Source organism: Bemisia tabaci, chromosome 7, assembly GCF_918797505.1.
Source record: "Bemisia tabaci chromosome 7, PGI_BMITA_v3".
NCBI lineage: Eukaryota > Metazoa > Arthropoda > Insecta > Hemiptera > Aleyrodidae > Bemisia > Bemisia tabaci.
The window spans coordinates 12200387-12214629 of NC_092799.1; the positions used below are offsets into that span (position 1 = coordinate 12200387).

General features: G+C 41.3%; 1 protein-coding gene across 3 annotated transcripts in view; it reads right to left on the minus strand.

The window, feature by feature from the left end:
* The window catches only part of LOC109035276 (uncharacterized), a 187959-nt gene that overhangs the window by 14665 nt on the left and 159051 nt on the right, over positions 1–14243 (minus strand). For all 3 annotated transcript variants that reach the window (XM_019048849.2, XM_072302314.1, XM_072302315.1), the window contains 2 exons: positions 10752–11186; positions 9275–9497 (listed from right to left, as the gene is read on the minus strand). In XM_019048849.2, the coding sequence (XP_018904394.2) occupies positions 9275–9497; positions 10752–11186 (658 nt within the window). The remainder of the gene's footprint in view (positions 1–9274; positions 9498–10751; positions 11187–14243) is intronic.

Here is a 14243-nt window from a genome sequence, read left to right on the forward strand (position 1 = left end):
TTTGAAAAAAAATAAAAGTATATTTTATAACGACAATTGTGAGGATAGAAATAAAACCAAATATCCACCGATGACAATTTGAAAAGATGAATCAAAAGAAGAATGTACGTTTTCGTTTAAAAAATGAGTTACCATAATCAACACCTCCTTCAAACTCAATTTCCGAATTTCGATACTGTCGATTTGTACATACGAACTAAAAGTTAACGCCTGGACCAAGTCACTGTTGCTGGTTTTACGCGTGAATGTAAACTACTGGACAAAACAGGTGCGTGGACAAAAATCATCGACGGAATGTCCTGAAACCGGGCCATTTCTTAGTGTATTTTCTCGGTTCGATTTACTTACATTGATAGTTTCAACGATAAATGGAAAGCGCATCTTACGAGGGAAAGGGCATTACAACTTGTGTGACTCCTGGCCGACTCAAATTGCACAACGACTAAATTGAAGGATAACTGATTTTCATTGCTTATTTATAAAAATAATGTTCCGCCGAGACACCAGTATATTGGTATGTGTTCCTTTCTTCCGGTTTTCAAAACGCCTTCAAATAAAGATGATATTCCGCAACACACTCGAGGTCAAATAGTGGTATCACATAGACTTGATTAAGTAATAGAATGAAGAGCGCACATTTGATTGAGTTGACTCGCGGAGAGCTAACTTTTATGGGGAACAATGGGTTTGCGGGTTGATTACTTACATTGATAGACAATGAAATAGACAAAGGAGACGATCTTTCTACTTGAAATGGGTGGTTCTCATAGACTAAGGGGGGAAATGATGGACTAACTCAGCTACCGTGCTAAGGAAAAACGCCGTATGAACCTTTAGGCGTTGTCAAATTTCATTTGATAAAATATGAAATTCCTAGTAAACTTATGAATATTTTTCTTCCAATTTGTCGGGTTATTCTGTCGCCATTTCACCTGAAGCTCCTGAAAAACTCAAAGAAAAATGTGAATTACTTTTTTTTGAAATGAACGTTTTATCGAAGGAAATTTGGCTGTTCTCAAATGTTCACAAGGCGTCCTTCCTTAGCACGGTAGTAAGGGTCTCTCGTGGATTTCTAAATGGACTGCATTTTGCAATTTGGAACTATAAATTCTGGTTCTTCTGGAAAAACACTTATGTGCGTAGGGAAACTAATGGCACATACGTTGTTTTTAAACCGGACTAGAATTTATAGTTCCTAATTGCAAAATGCTGCCCAAATAATAAAGCTGAAATAATATAATATTCTAGTATACCACTGGCATATCTTTGACCAGTGGCGTGGCGTGAATGGACCACTAGATAAGGTACGAATTTCAGCTTTCTGATACATGTTTCTTAACCAAAATTTTACGTAAAACACGATGCGCACAACGAAAATTACCGAAATTAACTCCTTACGAAGATATTTAATGATTCTTAATGCGTGAATTCAAACCACCCGCTCATGAAAACACAATGCTCTACGTGATTCACATCGCGCGCTAAACGTTATCATGACAGTCTCTGCGATATAAAAATCTGGTAACCTCAATCTTGACGCTTTGGCTCAGTTATAGCAAATTGCTAATAGTTTGAACAACACATGATGGGAAATGAACATTGCTCGATTGAGAAGCTTGCTGAAACCGTTGTAGTGGGCGATTTGACTCACGTAGAGTTTTGAGTTTCTCATGAGCGGGCAGTTCAAATTCCTCGTAACCAATGTGAAATAAAAACGTTAATATCTTCGTTAGGAGTTGGTTTCTGTAATTTTCGTTTTGTGAATCGTTTTCCACGTGAAATTCTGGTTAAGACGCATGTATCAGATCGCTTAAATTCGTACCTTGTCTAGTGGTCCATTGCGATATATCGATCGTTATGCCACATAAACCTATGGAAAAGGATCGATGAACAAGGTGTTCGCAGCGAACACCTTAATAATCGATTCTTTGCCATAGCTTTAAATGGCAACAATCGATATATCGCAATTCACGCCACGCCACTGTCTTTGACACATGTCTACATGTCAGTAAGCGAGCATTATCCACGTCAAACTCGAACGCAAAGGAAAGGGCAGCGCCTCTAATGAAAAGTGACACCCTCAACTTATGATTCAAGCATTAAAACTTGTGACTCAATTTAACAGCTTACACAAGGTCCGGCAAACTACTCTCATTAAAGAAAGTTGTCACCCGTTGGTGTAGCGGCGCAACTCCATTTTTACATGAGCCTCAAAAAGGACAGAGCTATACGGACGGCAAGACTACTTCCGGAGTGTGCTTACGTCTTTTTGTCACAGGAGCGACGCAAGTTCAGGGATCACATCGCTAGGACCTGTCACTACGAAGGGTTTAATGAAGAGGCCCTGTATTGTCGCCAGTGGCGGATCCAGTAAGTTGGCAACATTGTTTTTCTCCATTTACACCTATGGAAATATATCAATTCTTGGAGGGACCAGGTGCCCCGACAAGAATCGATTATTTAACATAGGTTTAAATGGCGGGAATCCGGTGTTGCCAAATTGTTGGATCCGCCTCTGGTTGTCGCGTTTGACCGGGTGTAATGAGATGAATAATCACTGCCACGCTATGTTAACCCAAAAGAACAGTGAAAATCATGTTTTCGGAGTCCTTTAATGTTTGACCAACTTGAAAAATTGGAAATCTCGACATAAGTAAGAGTACGCCCTTGTCCCGTAAAACCCGCGAAACAATTAATAAGTCGGCACGCAAAAATTAGCGTCGTTTCTCCTTCACGGGAACAGTAAGTGCACATTACTTTACGAATGGAATGTAGCACTTCCGTGAAAATTGGCTGATTTCTGACCGTAAAATTTGTGACTTATCACTTTGAAACGGTCGCTATGAAAGCTGATGATGCCAAATATTGCGACCATGCCTGTTTTGAACATGATACATAATTTTTTTAGACTTTTTGAGGACTAATTTCATTTCGCTGTCACATCGCTTACCGTGATAATTCCCAAAACTATAACTTATGAATAGTTCTCCATTATCAAAAAATAATTTAGACGCGGTTAAAATCATTTTTCGGTTAGATGCTGAATGGTTTTCTTTGCTGAAAAATTATTTTTTCAGAATATTTAAAACCTCAATTTTTGAATATGATAAAATAGTTATTTAATTAATTACGACGACCAGCAACTAGGTATATAGGCTTCTTACGTTAGAGACCAGGAATTTACCTTAAATTATAAGATTTTTGTTTTTGTTTCAAGAGCTTTAAAATAATAATGGACAAAACTAAAGCAACAATAGCTAAATGTATTAATTTAGTTGATTTTTTCTGAAAACTTAATTTTTGTGCATGTAGATCTTACAGAACGGCAGGATACACCACTGACGTTTATGAATGCATGCATTATGCTCCAATGGTGTGGCGTGCTTTGCGATATATCGATTGATCGGCCATTTAAACCTATGGAAAAGTATCGATAAACAGCGTGTTCGCAGCGAATACCTTCTTAATCGATTCTTTACTATAGCTTCAAATGGAGAAATATCGATTTAAATCGAAGCACGCCACGCCACTGTTATGCTCGCATCTCCAAATGAGGAAATGAAGCGTGCAACAATATTCAAACTCTGCAGTGGGTGTGTGATATGGTATCACGCGAAAATGAAGAAAAATCTTAGCTTTTCACCCGTCGCAAATTAGTGACGATTATGAATGAGGGTATTATCCTCGCATCGTTAAACGCGAAAATCAAACGTGTAAAATATTCGAAGTCCAGGGTATGTATGCGATGCGGTATCACGCAAGAATGAAGGAAAATCTTAGCTTTTTACCGGTTTCAAATTAGAGCTCTTTAAAAACATTAGAAATCCTGTTTAATCAACGAATAAATGAGTGAACGGCCACGGGTAAAGGGACCGTAATCCACGGCAGAGAAACTGTTGGTCCACCGATTTTTGCCACACTAGAAAAAAAACACATTGGATCTAGAGTCCAGACTCTTAAAAACATCGACAAGAAATAATACTCTTGATTCAATCAGATTTAAGCTTAAATCAAGAACCAGGCCTCTTAATTTGAGCGGATTTTCTTTTGATTTAAGCTTAAATCTGATTGAGTCAAGAGTCCTTTTTCTTGTCAATGTTTTCAAGAGTCTGGACTCAAGATCCAATGTGTTTTTTTTCCAGTGCACGTTGCGGTGTGTCAAAAAATATGGGTCAGACACTTAGACAGAAAACTCTTCGCAAGCTCCTAAAGAATAAGTTTGCGAGGAATTTTGCCCATTTTTTTTTCGGATGAAGAGCGCAAAGTTGCATCATGAATCGGCAATTTGATCGCCTGAACACGACAGACTAGAACTTTAAATAGCTTTTTTAAGCACTCGGGTCACTTTACCCGCGCCCAGACTGTTATAATTTTAACGTTCTTCATATCTCCTCTCCTCATCTCGTTCTTCACGATCTTCCTTCCTCCCTCCGTCCCTCCCCCTCCCAACCCAAACCACTCGGCGCTAGGGCGGTAGAGCTTCCCTCCCCCTCCCCCTCCCCGGAAAATCGATTAAGATTTATTAAAGTCTCTTGAGCCTGCGGGCATCCGTCGCGTTCGGTGCTCTTGGCCAAGTTTCGGCCAATGGACGTTGGAAATAACTGCGCGGAAGAATGCAATTCGAAACTTATTTATTCGCTGCCTCGTAAATTTCGCGGTCCGTTCACGATGTCAGTTCCGTTGGGTAAATTTTTCGCGGCGCCCTCCTGTTGAGCCGTAGGGGGGGGGGGGATCCCATCCCGCCCGACAATGAGTTATTGTTGGGGGGCATATTGTGGAGGGCACTCGGCTCTAATCCGTCTCATTTGAGCCGCATAAAGCCCCCCCTTTTGGGGGTAAGGGCGGGGGGTGAGGCCCCAAGAGCGATATTTCCCGTCGTAAAGTTTAGTCGCATCGCGGCGGCGAGGACATAATAAAGCGGGTCTATGACTCTATGGGCCCGGGATAGGATTTTATCCCGTTTGAGCTCTGCGGGTCTCGAGTATTCATGACGCTCGTAAATTGCCGCGAAATGTCCTGATTATGCCCTCCCCCTCGATCCCCGATCCCTAATTGCATTCTCATCGCCGTCGCCCAAGAGATGGACAGAGCCTCCTCACTCCAGTTTTACGCTACCGCGCACCTACATTGAGTCTATTATGGAATTTCCATCGACAGCTACCCATCAAAGACACACGGATTCAGGGGAAATTAGGGTATTATCACCGGCTCTCTCAAAATGTTCCATTATTTTGAGAAAATTATGAGATTTATGGGCTAGAATAAAATGAAATTGCTCTATTGCGGTTGTACACACACTGGGGAAAAAAAAACACATTGGATCTAGAGTCCAGACTCTTAAAAACATCGACAAGAAAAAATACTCTTGATTCAATCGGATTTTTGCTTAAATCAAGAACCAAGCCTCTTAATTTGAGCGGATTTCCTTTTGATTTAAGAAAAATCTGATTGAATCAAGAGTAATTTTTCTTATCAATGTGTTCAAGAGTCTGGACTCTAGATCCAATGTGTTTTTTTCCCAGTGCATACTTAAAACCAACATTCATTGATATTGATATTTTTTTGTTGACTTTTTTTAACCGTTTATTCACTGTCCGTATTACCATGATAAATATTGACTAATAAGGATTTCCTGTTGGTATAAATTCTTGTGTAAAGTGGCGAAAGATTTTGGGCCCAAAAGTAAAAAAAAAAAAAAATAATTATTATGATATCAAGGTGGATAATTTAATTTTCAAACGTGAAAGGACGAATTTCTGTCAAACGGAACTATGTCCATTAATGAATGAGCCCTGAGACCCGTTAGAATGTATGAATAACAGGTCTCACGTCATAATGCACATTGTTTCGTTTGACAGAAATACGTCCAAATGTAAATCTGCACAGCTTAGTAATTTGACTGAGCGACTTCAGCGAAAGCGTCCTACGTCCAATACAATTTTTCAGAATTTTCATTTGACAATCCACTGTAAGTTGCAGACGAAAGTTGGCCGCAGACGTTTCAAATGTAAAATAATTTGTTTGAAAAGTCCTACAAATATAGTAAAAATTTTACTAAAGACGAAAACTTTGCTGATAAGTAGTATAGAGTGCACCAACCTGATGTAATTCTGAAAAAATTAATGGACATCACACGTTTTCGATTAGGGCAGTGATTTAATATTCAATTTCTCTAAATCCAGCCTCAAAACTGCAATCCTATATTCAAACCCATTCCTTTCACAAATGAGTTGGCTTTCTTTCCCGATGTATTCGAATCACTTTCGCTTGAACGCATCAAACACTGCCGTGCTAAGGAAGAACGCCGTATGAGCCTTCAGACGTTGCCAAGTTTCTGCCAATAAAAACCGAAATTACTGGGAAAATTTTGAATATTATTTCCTAAAATTTGCAGATATTTTTGTCCGCAGTTTAATTTAAAATGTCTGTAAATTTCAAGGGAAAATATGCATTAATTTTGTCAAAAATACATGTTTTATCGAGGAAAATTTGGCAACTCTCGAATGTTCTTACGGCGTTCTTCCTTAGCACGGCAGAACAGTTCTTTCAGTCCGAGCAAAAGTTTGCGCGACTCCCATTTTGATGCGGCGCGGCGTGTTTGCCAGCTCGAAACGCGTACTGACGCCTACAAACCTAAAGGATACTTCAAGCACTGCGCAATGCGTGAAGCATCCCTTTAGGTTTGTAGGCGACAGTGCGCGTTTCGGGCTGGCAAGTACGCCGCGGCTTCTTGTGGGGATAGCTCTCTGACAAAGAAACTCGTGTATCGTGAAAAAAAAATTGTTTTCATTTCTTTATTTTTTAATTTTCGACTTTTAAAATTACACACTTATCGTGTTAAGTAATTAGTGACCTCTTAACGCTAGATAAATAATGAAATAATGAAAAGCTGGTCGTGCGCCATGCGCACTGCGGACGGCGCACAGTGCATCGTGTCAATTAGAGAGGTCGAACACAATTTTTTTCACTAAAACTGCAAATTTTGATGTTTATTTCGTCACAGTTTAGACTTCGACGGGTGCATTTGGAAGAAAATTTTACGAGAAAACCAATGGAACCACTTTAGAATCTCAAAATCTTGTATAGACGGAGTTATGAGCGTTTAAAGTTTCCAAATTTTGTCCGGCCTCTCCTATTGACTCGATCCGTTGTGCGCCTCGAATGCTGCAAGCCACACACAGACGCAAACGCGGAGTGTCTTCATTTCTTCCGGGGGACATTTAACCAGAAGCGTGCTCTTTATCTCATAACAATGTGCCTCGTAGAGATTAAGAATCTCTTTGTGATAAGGATTCGGCGGCGCGGTGGGAGATTAGCCAAATCCCTCAGTCAGACGAGTCACGCTCGTCTTGACCTCTTGACCCCGTTAGAAGACCTGAGATTACGCGCCTTGCTTTCATGCGACTTGGCATCGATGTTTCCGTTAGTTTGGTCATTTCCTCAAGGAGGGAGCTACTTATGAGCACTCGCGCGAAAAGTATACCCCAACTTACGAGCTAGCCCATTTTTGAGCGGTCGTTATTTTTTTCGCCCCTCGCGCTAAATCGGACTTTTTTGTATCCAATTACGTCACTTAGGGTCCTATACATGGTGGTTTTTAAACCACAGCTTTTCCTCCAAATGGCTCCATACACTACTGCCGTCCTGAGGAAAAACGCCGTATGAACATTCGAGAGTTGCCAAATTTCTTTCGATAAAATGTTCATTTTGAGAGGAAAGTTGTGAATATTTTTCCTTTGAATTTTCAGAATCTTTAGGTGAAATTGTGACCTAGATTATCTGAAAAATTGAGTGTAAAATATTTATAAATTTACCAGGAATTTCGCTTTTTATGAAAGGAAATTTGGCAACGCTTGAAGGTTCATACGGCGTTTTTCCTTGGCATGGCAGACTACTTCTTAGCCTTTGACCATGGATGGAGAGAACTCACGGAGAACCCGACTTTTACATCTCTCAATTTCTGTCAGGACAAGGTTGCTTCAACGCGTATCTTTTCCGATTGAAATCGCACCCTCCCCAATCTGTTCCATATGCTGCCGTGCTAAAAAACGCCGTATGAGTATTCGAGGGTTGTCAAATTTCCATCGCACTAAAATGTATATTCTTGGGGAAATTTATGAATATTTATCCCAGAGATTTTTAGAGACATATGGTTGAAATCGAGAACAAAATTATCCGAACAATTGGAGGAAAAATATTCTTAATTTTACCGGGAAAGTCGCGTTTTATCAAAAGAAATTTGGCAACGCCTGAAGGTTCATACGGCGTTCTTCCTTAGCACGGTAGTATGCCTGTCTACCGAGGATACACCGGAACATGTGTTCTTCGGTCGCAACCATTTTAAATTCAGCAAAAACAAATTTGAAACGATTTTCCACATCCGCCATCTTGGACTTGCGAATTTTGAAAAAATTACCAAAAATTCGGGTTTCTCGTCGAAAAATACCCCCTAGAATCGAGTTTTACGAAAATCGATGCAATAGGAGCCGATATATCATTTTAGGCCCACATCTGCCATCTTGGATTTACGAATTTTGAAAAAGTGACTGAAAATTCGAATTTAAAGTTCGAGGTTAAATCAGGAATGCATTTTCTCTAATTGGACGTATTTCTGCCAAACAGAACTATGCGCATTAAGATATGAGCCCTGGGACCCATAAAAATATACGCATAACGGCACTGGAAAAGGCACCATCACTGGCAGCATGCACAGTATTGAGAGCTCACGCTTCGCGTCATCGCTCCTTCAATTTTTCAGATGCAGCACGGACGTCCATCGAGTACGAAAAGTTGTGTCTCTGCGTCGTCGTAAACGCTCATCCTTTCCCTCCCTCTATTTCCAAATTGCGTTTGTTTCTGTTTGTCATATTCGTAATGGTGCTTCAAACTAGTAGCATAGAGTATACACTGGGAAAAAAACACATTGGATCTGAGTTCAGACTCTTGAAAACATTGACAAGAAAAAATACTCTTGATTGAATTGGATTTTTGCTTGAATCAAAGCGAAAGAGGCTTGGTTCTCGATCTAAGCTAGATTCTGATTGAATCAAGAGTACTTTTCCTTGTCGATGTTTTTAAGAGTCTGGACTCTAGATCCAATGTGTTTTTTTCCCCAAGGTACGCATATCGGGGCTCACGATATAATGCACATAGTTCCGTTTGGCAGAAATACGTCCAATTAGGAGGAAATCTGGGAACTCTGAAATGATTGATACAGCGTTTTTCCTTAGATAGGGAGCGCAGTGTGCAAATGAATGAGGAAGGGAGGACTTACCCTAGCGGTGCCGTTGGAGTTTGTCCCGGGCGGGTGGTGGGGTCCGCGGAAGCCACCGCCGCCACCCCCGGTGACACTGACGAGGGTGGTGAGTAGCCCGGCGACGCGCACCGCCTCGCAGTTGGCCTTGGTCAGGTCCCGGTGGAGCTTGTGCAGGTGGAACAAGGTCAGCATCACGCAGATCAGGTTGATCAGGATCCACAGCACGTTCAGCACGTAGTGCCTGACAACATTACCCCCAACAAATTAACACACCAATGCGTCCCTCCACTTGTGCCAACTTCCAAAAATTCACGGTCCTCACAGTAACGGCGCAATCACACGCTGAATGTGGGAGCTGAAATTGGCTTGAATGTGGAAGTCATCGGCCCGATGCCTGAATTTTGCGCGTGACGCGCAAAATTCAGCACGATTCTCAGCAACCATCGGGCTAATGTTGAATTTGTCTGTGAGCTATTCGAGTAGATTTGATGCACATCTGGATGAAAATAACTCGAATTTGCTAAAATTCAGCCGTTGGGCGATGACTGTTGACTTCCACATTCAGCTGCTAAATTCAGCGTGTGATTGCGGCATCAGGGAATACTAGAGCACCTGTATAACGAGAGCATGGACAGATGTGAAACTCCGAAAATCCATTAGGCCTTCACCGATGTTTTTGCGAATGAAGCTATACGGCCCAGAAATGCGGCCAACCTATGAATTTCAATTATCCAGAACGATTTACTAATATTGTTGTCACAAACCGTCGTTTATAGAGCACGTATTTGACTCAGTTTTTGTATAAATTTACTCATTTTTGCGGAAGAACGCTCATTTCTGTACATTCTCGACCATCTTGGTTAGAATTGGAATCTGCAGACTCTGCAGACTGGCAATGAAATTTTGTGTGTTAGAAGTTGTTTAGAAGTATGGCTGCACTTTTGGGCCCTAAGCCCTCCATGAAGCGAGCTGCCCATACTCTCGCTGCTACAGGTACTCTAGGGAATACCAGGAAATCTCAGGAAATTTTAAAAAGTCACGGAAACCTGGACATGGGTAAAAGACAAAAATATCAGGATGGAATCGTCAAATCCCATTCATTCGCTCTCTTGAGCGGATTTCACATTTCGAACGACACATTTTGCCTGAAAACTATTTCTAACTATGTATTTTTAACAATGTGGCATTCGTTCAATTGTCAGGGAATTTCATCCAAATATGTCAGGGAAATCAGGGAAATTCAGTGAAAATGTGTGTTTTTTGGACGTATTTCTATCAAATGGAACTAAGCGCCATAGGGGGAGGAAGGGAAAGGGGGACTTGGATTGGCGGGTGTTGCGGAACGCGATGCTCGCTCCGTCCTATACTCGCAATGCTTTTCCATGGCGCTTAGTTCCGTTTGATAGAACGCGCTATCCGGGATTCCAAAATCCTCAAATGGAACTTAATTTAGCGCTTGGTTCCGTTTAACAGAAATACGCCCAGTTGACATTACCTGAAGGGTCCGTGGACGAGTGGGCAGGAGGGACTATTGTGCCCGCCATCTGTATTAGCGGCGAGGGCCCCGCTGAGGAAGGTGGGTCCAAGATTAATAGTGATACTTGCAAACCAGATCATGAATGCCCCGAAGAAGACGCACTGCGGGGAGTCCATGAGGATGGGGCCGCTGCCCATGGCCCAATCGGAGTCCGGATCCTCGCCGGCCCCCGCCCCACCCCCGCTGTCCGCCTCCGGGAAGACCGGGCTGTCGTTGAGCACCGTCGTGAGCATGTTCACCGTTGAGACGGTGACCAGGAGGAGGAAGGCCGTCTCGACGAGGGAGCACTTCCGCATCGGCTCGCAGCGGAGGATGCTCAGGCCGAGAGGGATCAGGATCGCCGCCCGCGCGCAGTCAACCATCGCCTGGTGAAACAGCAGGCCCTGCGACCACCTGAAACAACACAAGTCCGGATTCTTAGGTCTGTCGCAGGCAAACAGGAAAATCAGGCATTTTTTTGATACTCGTTCTTTCTTCTTTTTTCAGAAGCAATGCTCTGCTTTGCTGCACTGGAAAAATAAAACACATTGGATCTAGAGTCTAGACCCTTGAAAATATTGACAAGAAAAAGGACTCATTGATTCAATCAGATTTGAGCTTAAATCAAAAGGAAATCCGCTCAAATTAAGAGGCTTAGTTCTTGACTTAAGCTTAAATGTGATTGAATCAAGAGTATTTTTTCTTGTCGATGTTTTTAAGATCCAATGCGTTTATTTTTTTCCAGTGTACTAGTTTGAAGCAGCGAATAAGACAAACAGAAACAAACACAATATGGAAATAGAGGGAGGGAAATGATGAGCGTTTACGACGGCGCAGAGACACAACTATTCGTACTCGATGAACGTCCGTGCTGCATCTGAAAAATTGAAGGCGCGATGAAGCGAAGCGTGAGCTCTCAATACTGTGCTATATGCTCCCTGCTAAAATGGTGAGTACAAATGAGTAGAAAATCAAAGTCGTATGAATAGGATTTCAATTCATATGAGTAGAATTTCAACTAATATGAATAGAATTTCAACTTATATAAATAGAATTTGACTCATATGAGCAGAATTTCTCTGTTCAGTTTTCGCCACCTCGAATGACTAGAAATTCAAACCGATATGACCAGAGATTTCAACTCATATGAGTTCAGCGTTGAATCTACCATGGGCGATATCTCAGAAACTAGTCACCGCATTAACAAAATTATTAGAACAAAATGTTTTTATTTTTCAAATTTACATAATATGTCGGTATCTCCTGGTCGGAAACAGCACTTCTGGAAAGTGAAAAAAATTGAATTCATATGAGTTGAACTTTTCTACTCTTATGAGTAGAATATTCTAGTGAGATGAGTAGGATTTTTACTCATATGAGCAAGAAGTTCTACTCATGTGAGTCGGAGAATTCTGAATAGCCTTCTCATCATTTTTAGCAGGGTAGTTTGAAGCACCATTACGCGAGTAAGACAAACAGAAACAAACACAATATGGAAATAGAGGGAGGGAAAGGATGCGCGTTTACGACGGCGCAGAGATACAACTATTCGTACTTGATGAACGTCCGTGCTGCATCTGAAAAATTGAAGGCGCGACGAATCGAAGCGTGAGCTCTCAATGCTCTGCTATATGCTGTCAATGAGGTGTCGCCCAGTTTCGGGGCAAAAGTTAAAGAAGAGGCCCGAATACGTCTTTCCTGTCTTCGGCTGTGTTGATAATCATTCTTCCTTCTTTTTTCAGGTTCTTGTCTGATTTTTTTTTTGGATGGATTTGCAGACTCACGTCTTAAGCTCGTGTAAACGGCAGCACTGGCTCGGCTCTTTTGGAAATAATGGTGCTTGGATGCGTCTAGTGGCGTTCATTTTTTACGTTTTCTTTAATTTCAGAAGTCTGTCGGTTACTTTAATGCGTTCAATTCTGCAATTTCTACTCTGTACGATTGAACCTGAAAATAGCGTAAACTTGTGCTACTTTGCCAAACTTTTCTGGACCCCTCTCCACGTAGGAGATGCCCTATCAGGAAAAATCACATTACGCCCCTTTAACCAGCCAAGGGTCGACGCCCTCAGATGCGAGCCAGTCCGACCCCGTGGGGAAGGATTTAAAATGGAACTATATCTACCAAACAGAATTATGGGAACTAGGGAAAGATGGAGTGTGCTCTAGAAAGCTGCATAAAAAGCAATGTTAAAAAGGGTTTGAGCCCCTTTGGAAACATGGAAAAGCGTGATTTTACATTCTATCAAACGGAGCTAAGTGCGAACTGAATGCGGCACTCGTGAGCCATAGGCATGTGATAAGGGCGTTTTGGACAAGATTCATGAGTTAATGACTCCCAAGCGGAAGCAGCAGCGGTGGCTTTGTCGTAGCTGACGTCACTGGCGCTTTATTATTCCCATTCATTCTTACGGCCCTCGACTAACGAGCACACCCCTTGTTGGGTTTCTGGTTTCATTTGGCAGAAAGACGCCAAAATAAGGGTGAACAAGGCTAAAACATCAAAAGACACTAAAAGGCAGGACGTTTTGACGTTTTCGTTTCAGTGGTTTTGTGAGAACGGCATGGAGTCATATTTGGACTTCATTTTGCAATTCGGAACCATAAATTCTGGCTCATCTGTAAAAACACTTACGTGCACAGGGAAACAGATGATACATACGTTGTCTTTAAACCAAGCTAGAAATTAGAAATTATAGTTCCAATTTGCAAAATGCACTCCATTTGTATGTAGTGTTTTTGCAACTGAAAATGAGCTGGTAACAGCTCGGAACGTCCTACTTTTTAGTGTTTTTTTAATGTTTTAGCCTTGTTTACCCATGTTTTAACTTCATCCCTATTGGTACTTACTTAAATTTATATTCTCTTTACTTTCCTAATTTTACACAAAATAATTCGTTGTCTACCCTGTTAGAGAGAATTTTCTGTGAGAATAAGCATCATACGGTAATATTTTAAACGATATTTAGCTCCTGAACCACCACTCATCTCGAAATTTTCAGCATGTCAAAAAATACAGAATTTTTAAAGTTTAATATTTAAATATATGAAAATCATCTGAAGAGAAAGAAACAAAAAGAGTTTGCAGATTTAAAGAGTTAGATTTCCCGAAATATTGAAAACTCGTGAGATTTTCGCCATAAATATACAAAATTTCGTAAACGGACACAATTTGACTATCTGCCTAGGAATTTTAAAAAATGCCTGATTTGACAAATTGCATGAGACGTACCAAGTTTGATGAGCTAACAAAGGAATCACCACAGGTGATTCACGCTAATGTGCAATGAGAAAGCCCAAATTTACAAAACGCCTTAAAAAAGTCGTATAGGCCATTTCTCGACCTGAATACGCGAATAGTTGCTCGGTCTAATTGAACCCAACATGTAGTATACATATGAGCACTATTACGTTGTGTGTCAAATTGGACCGCGTTAAGCAGAGGGGCACCAAGCCACATCATCTATTGCCT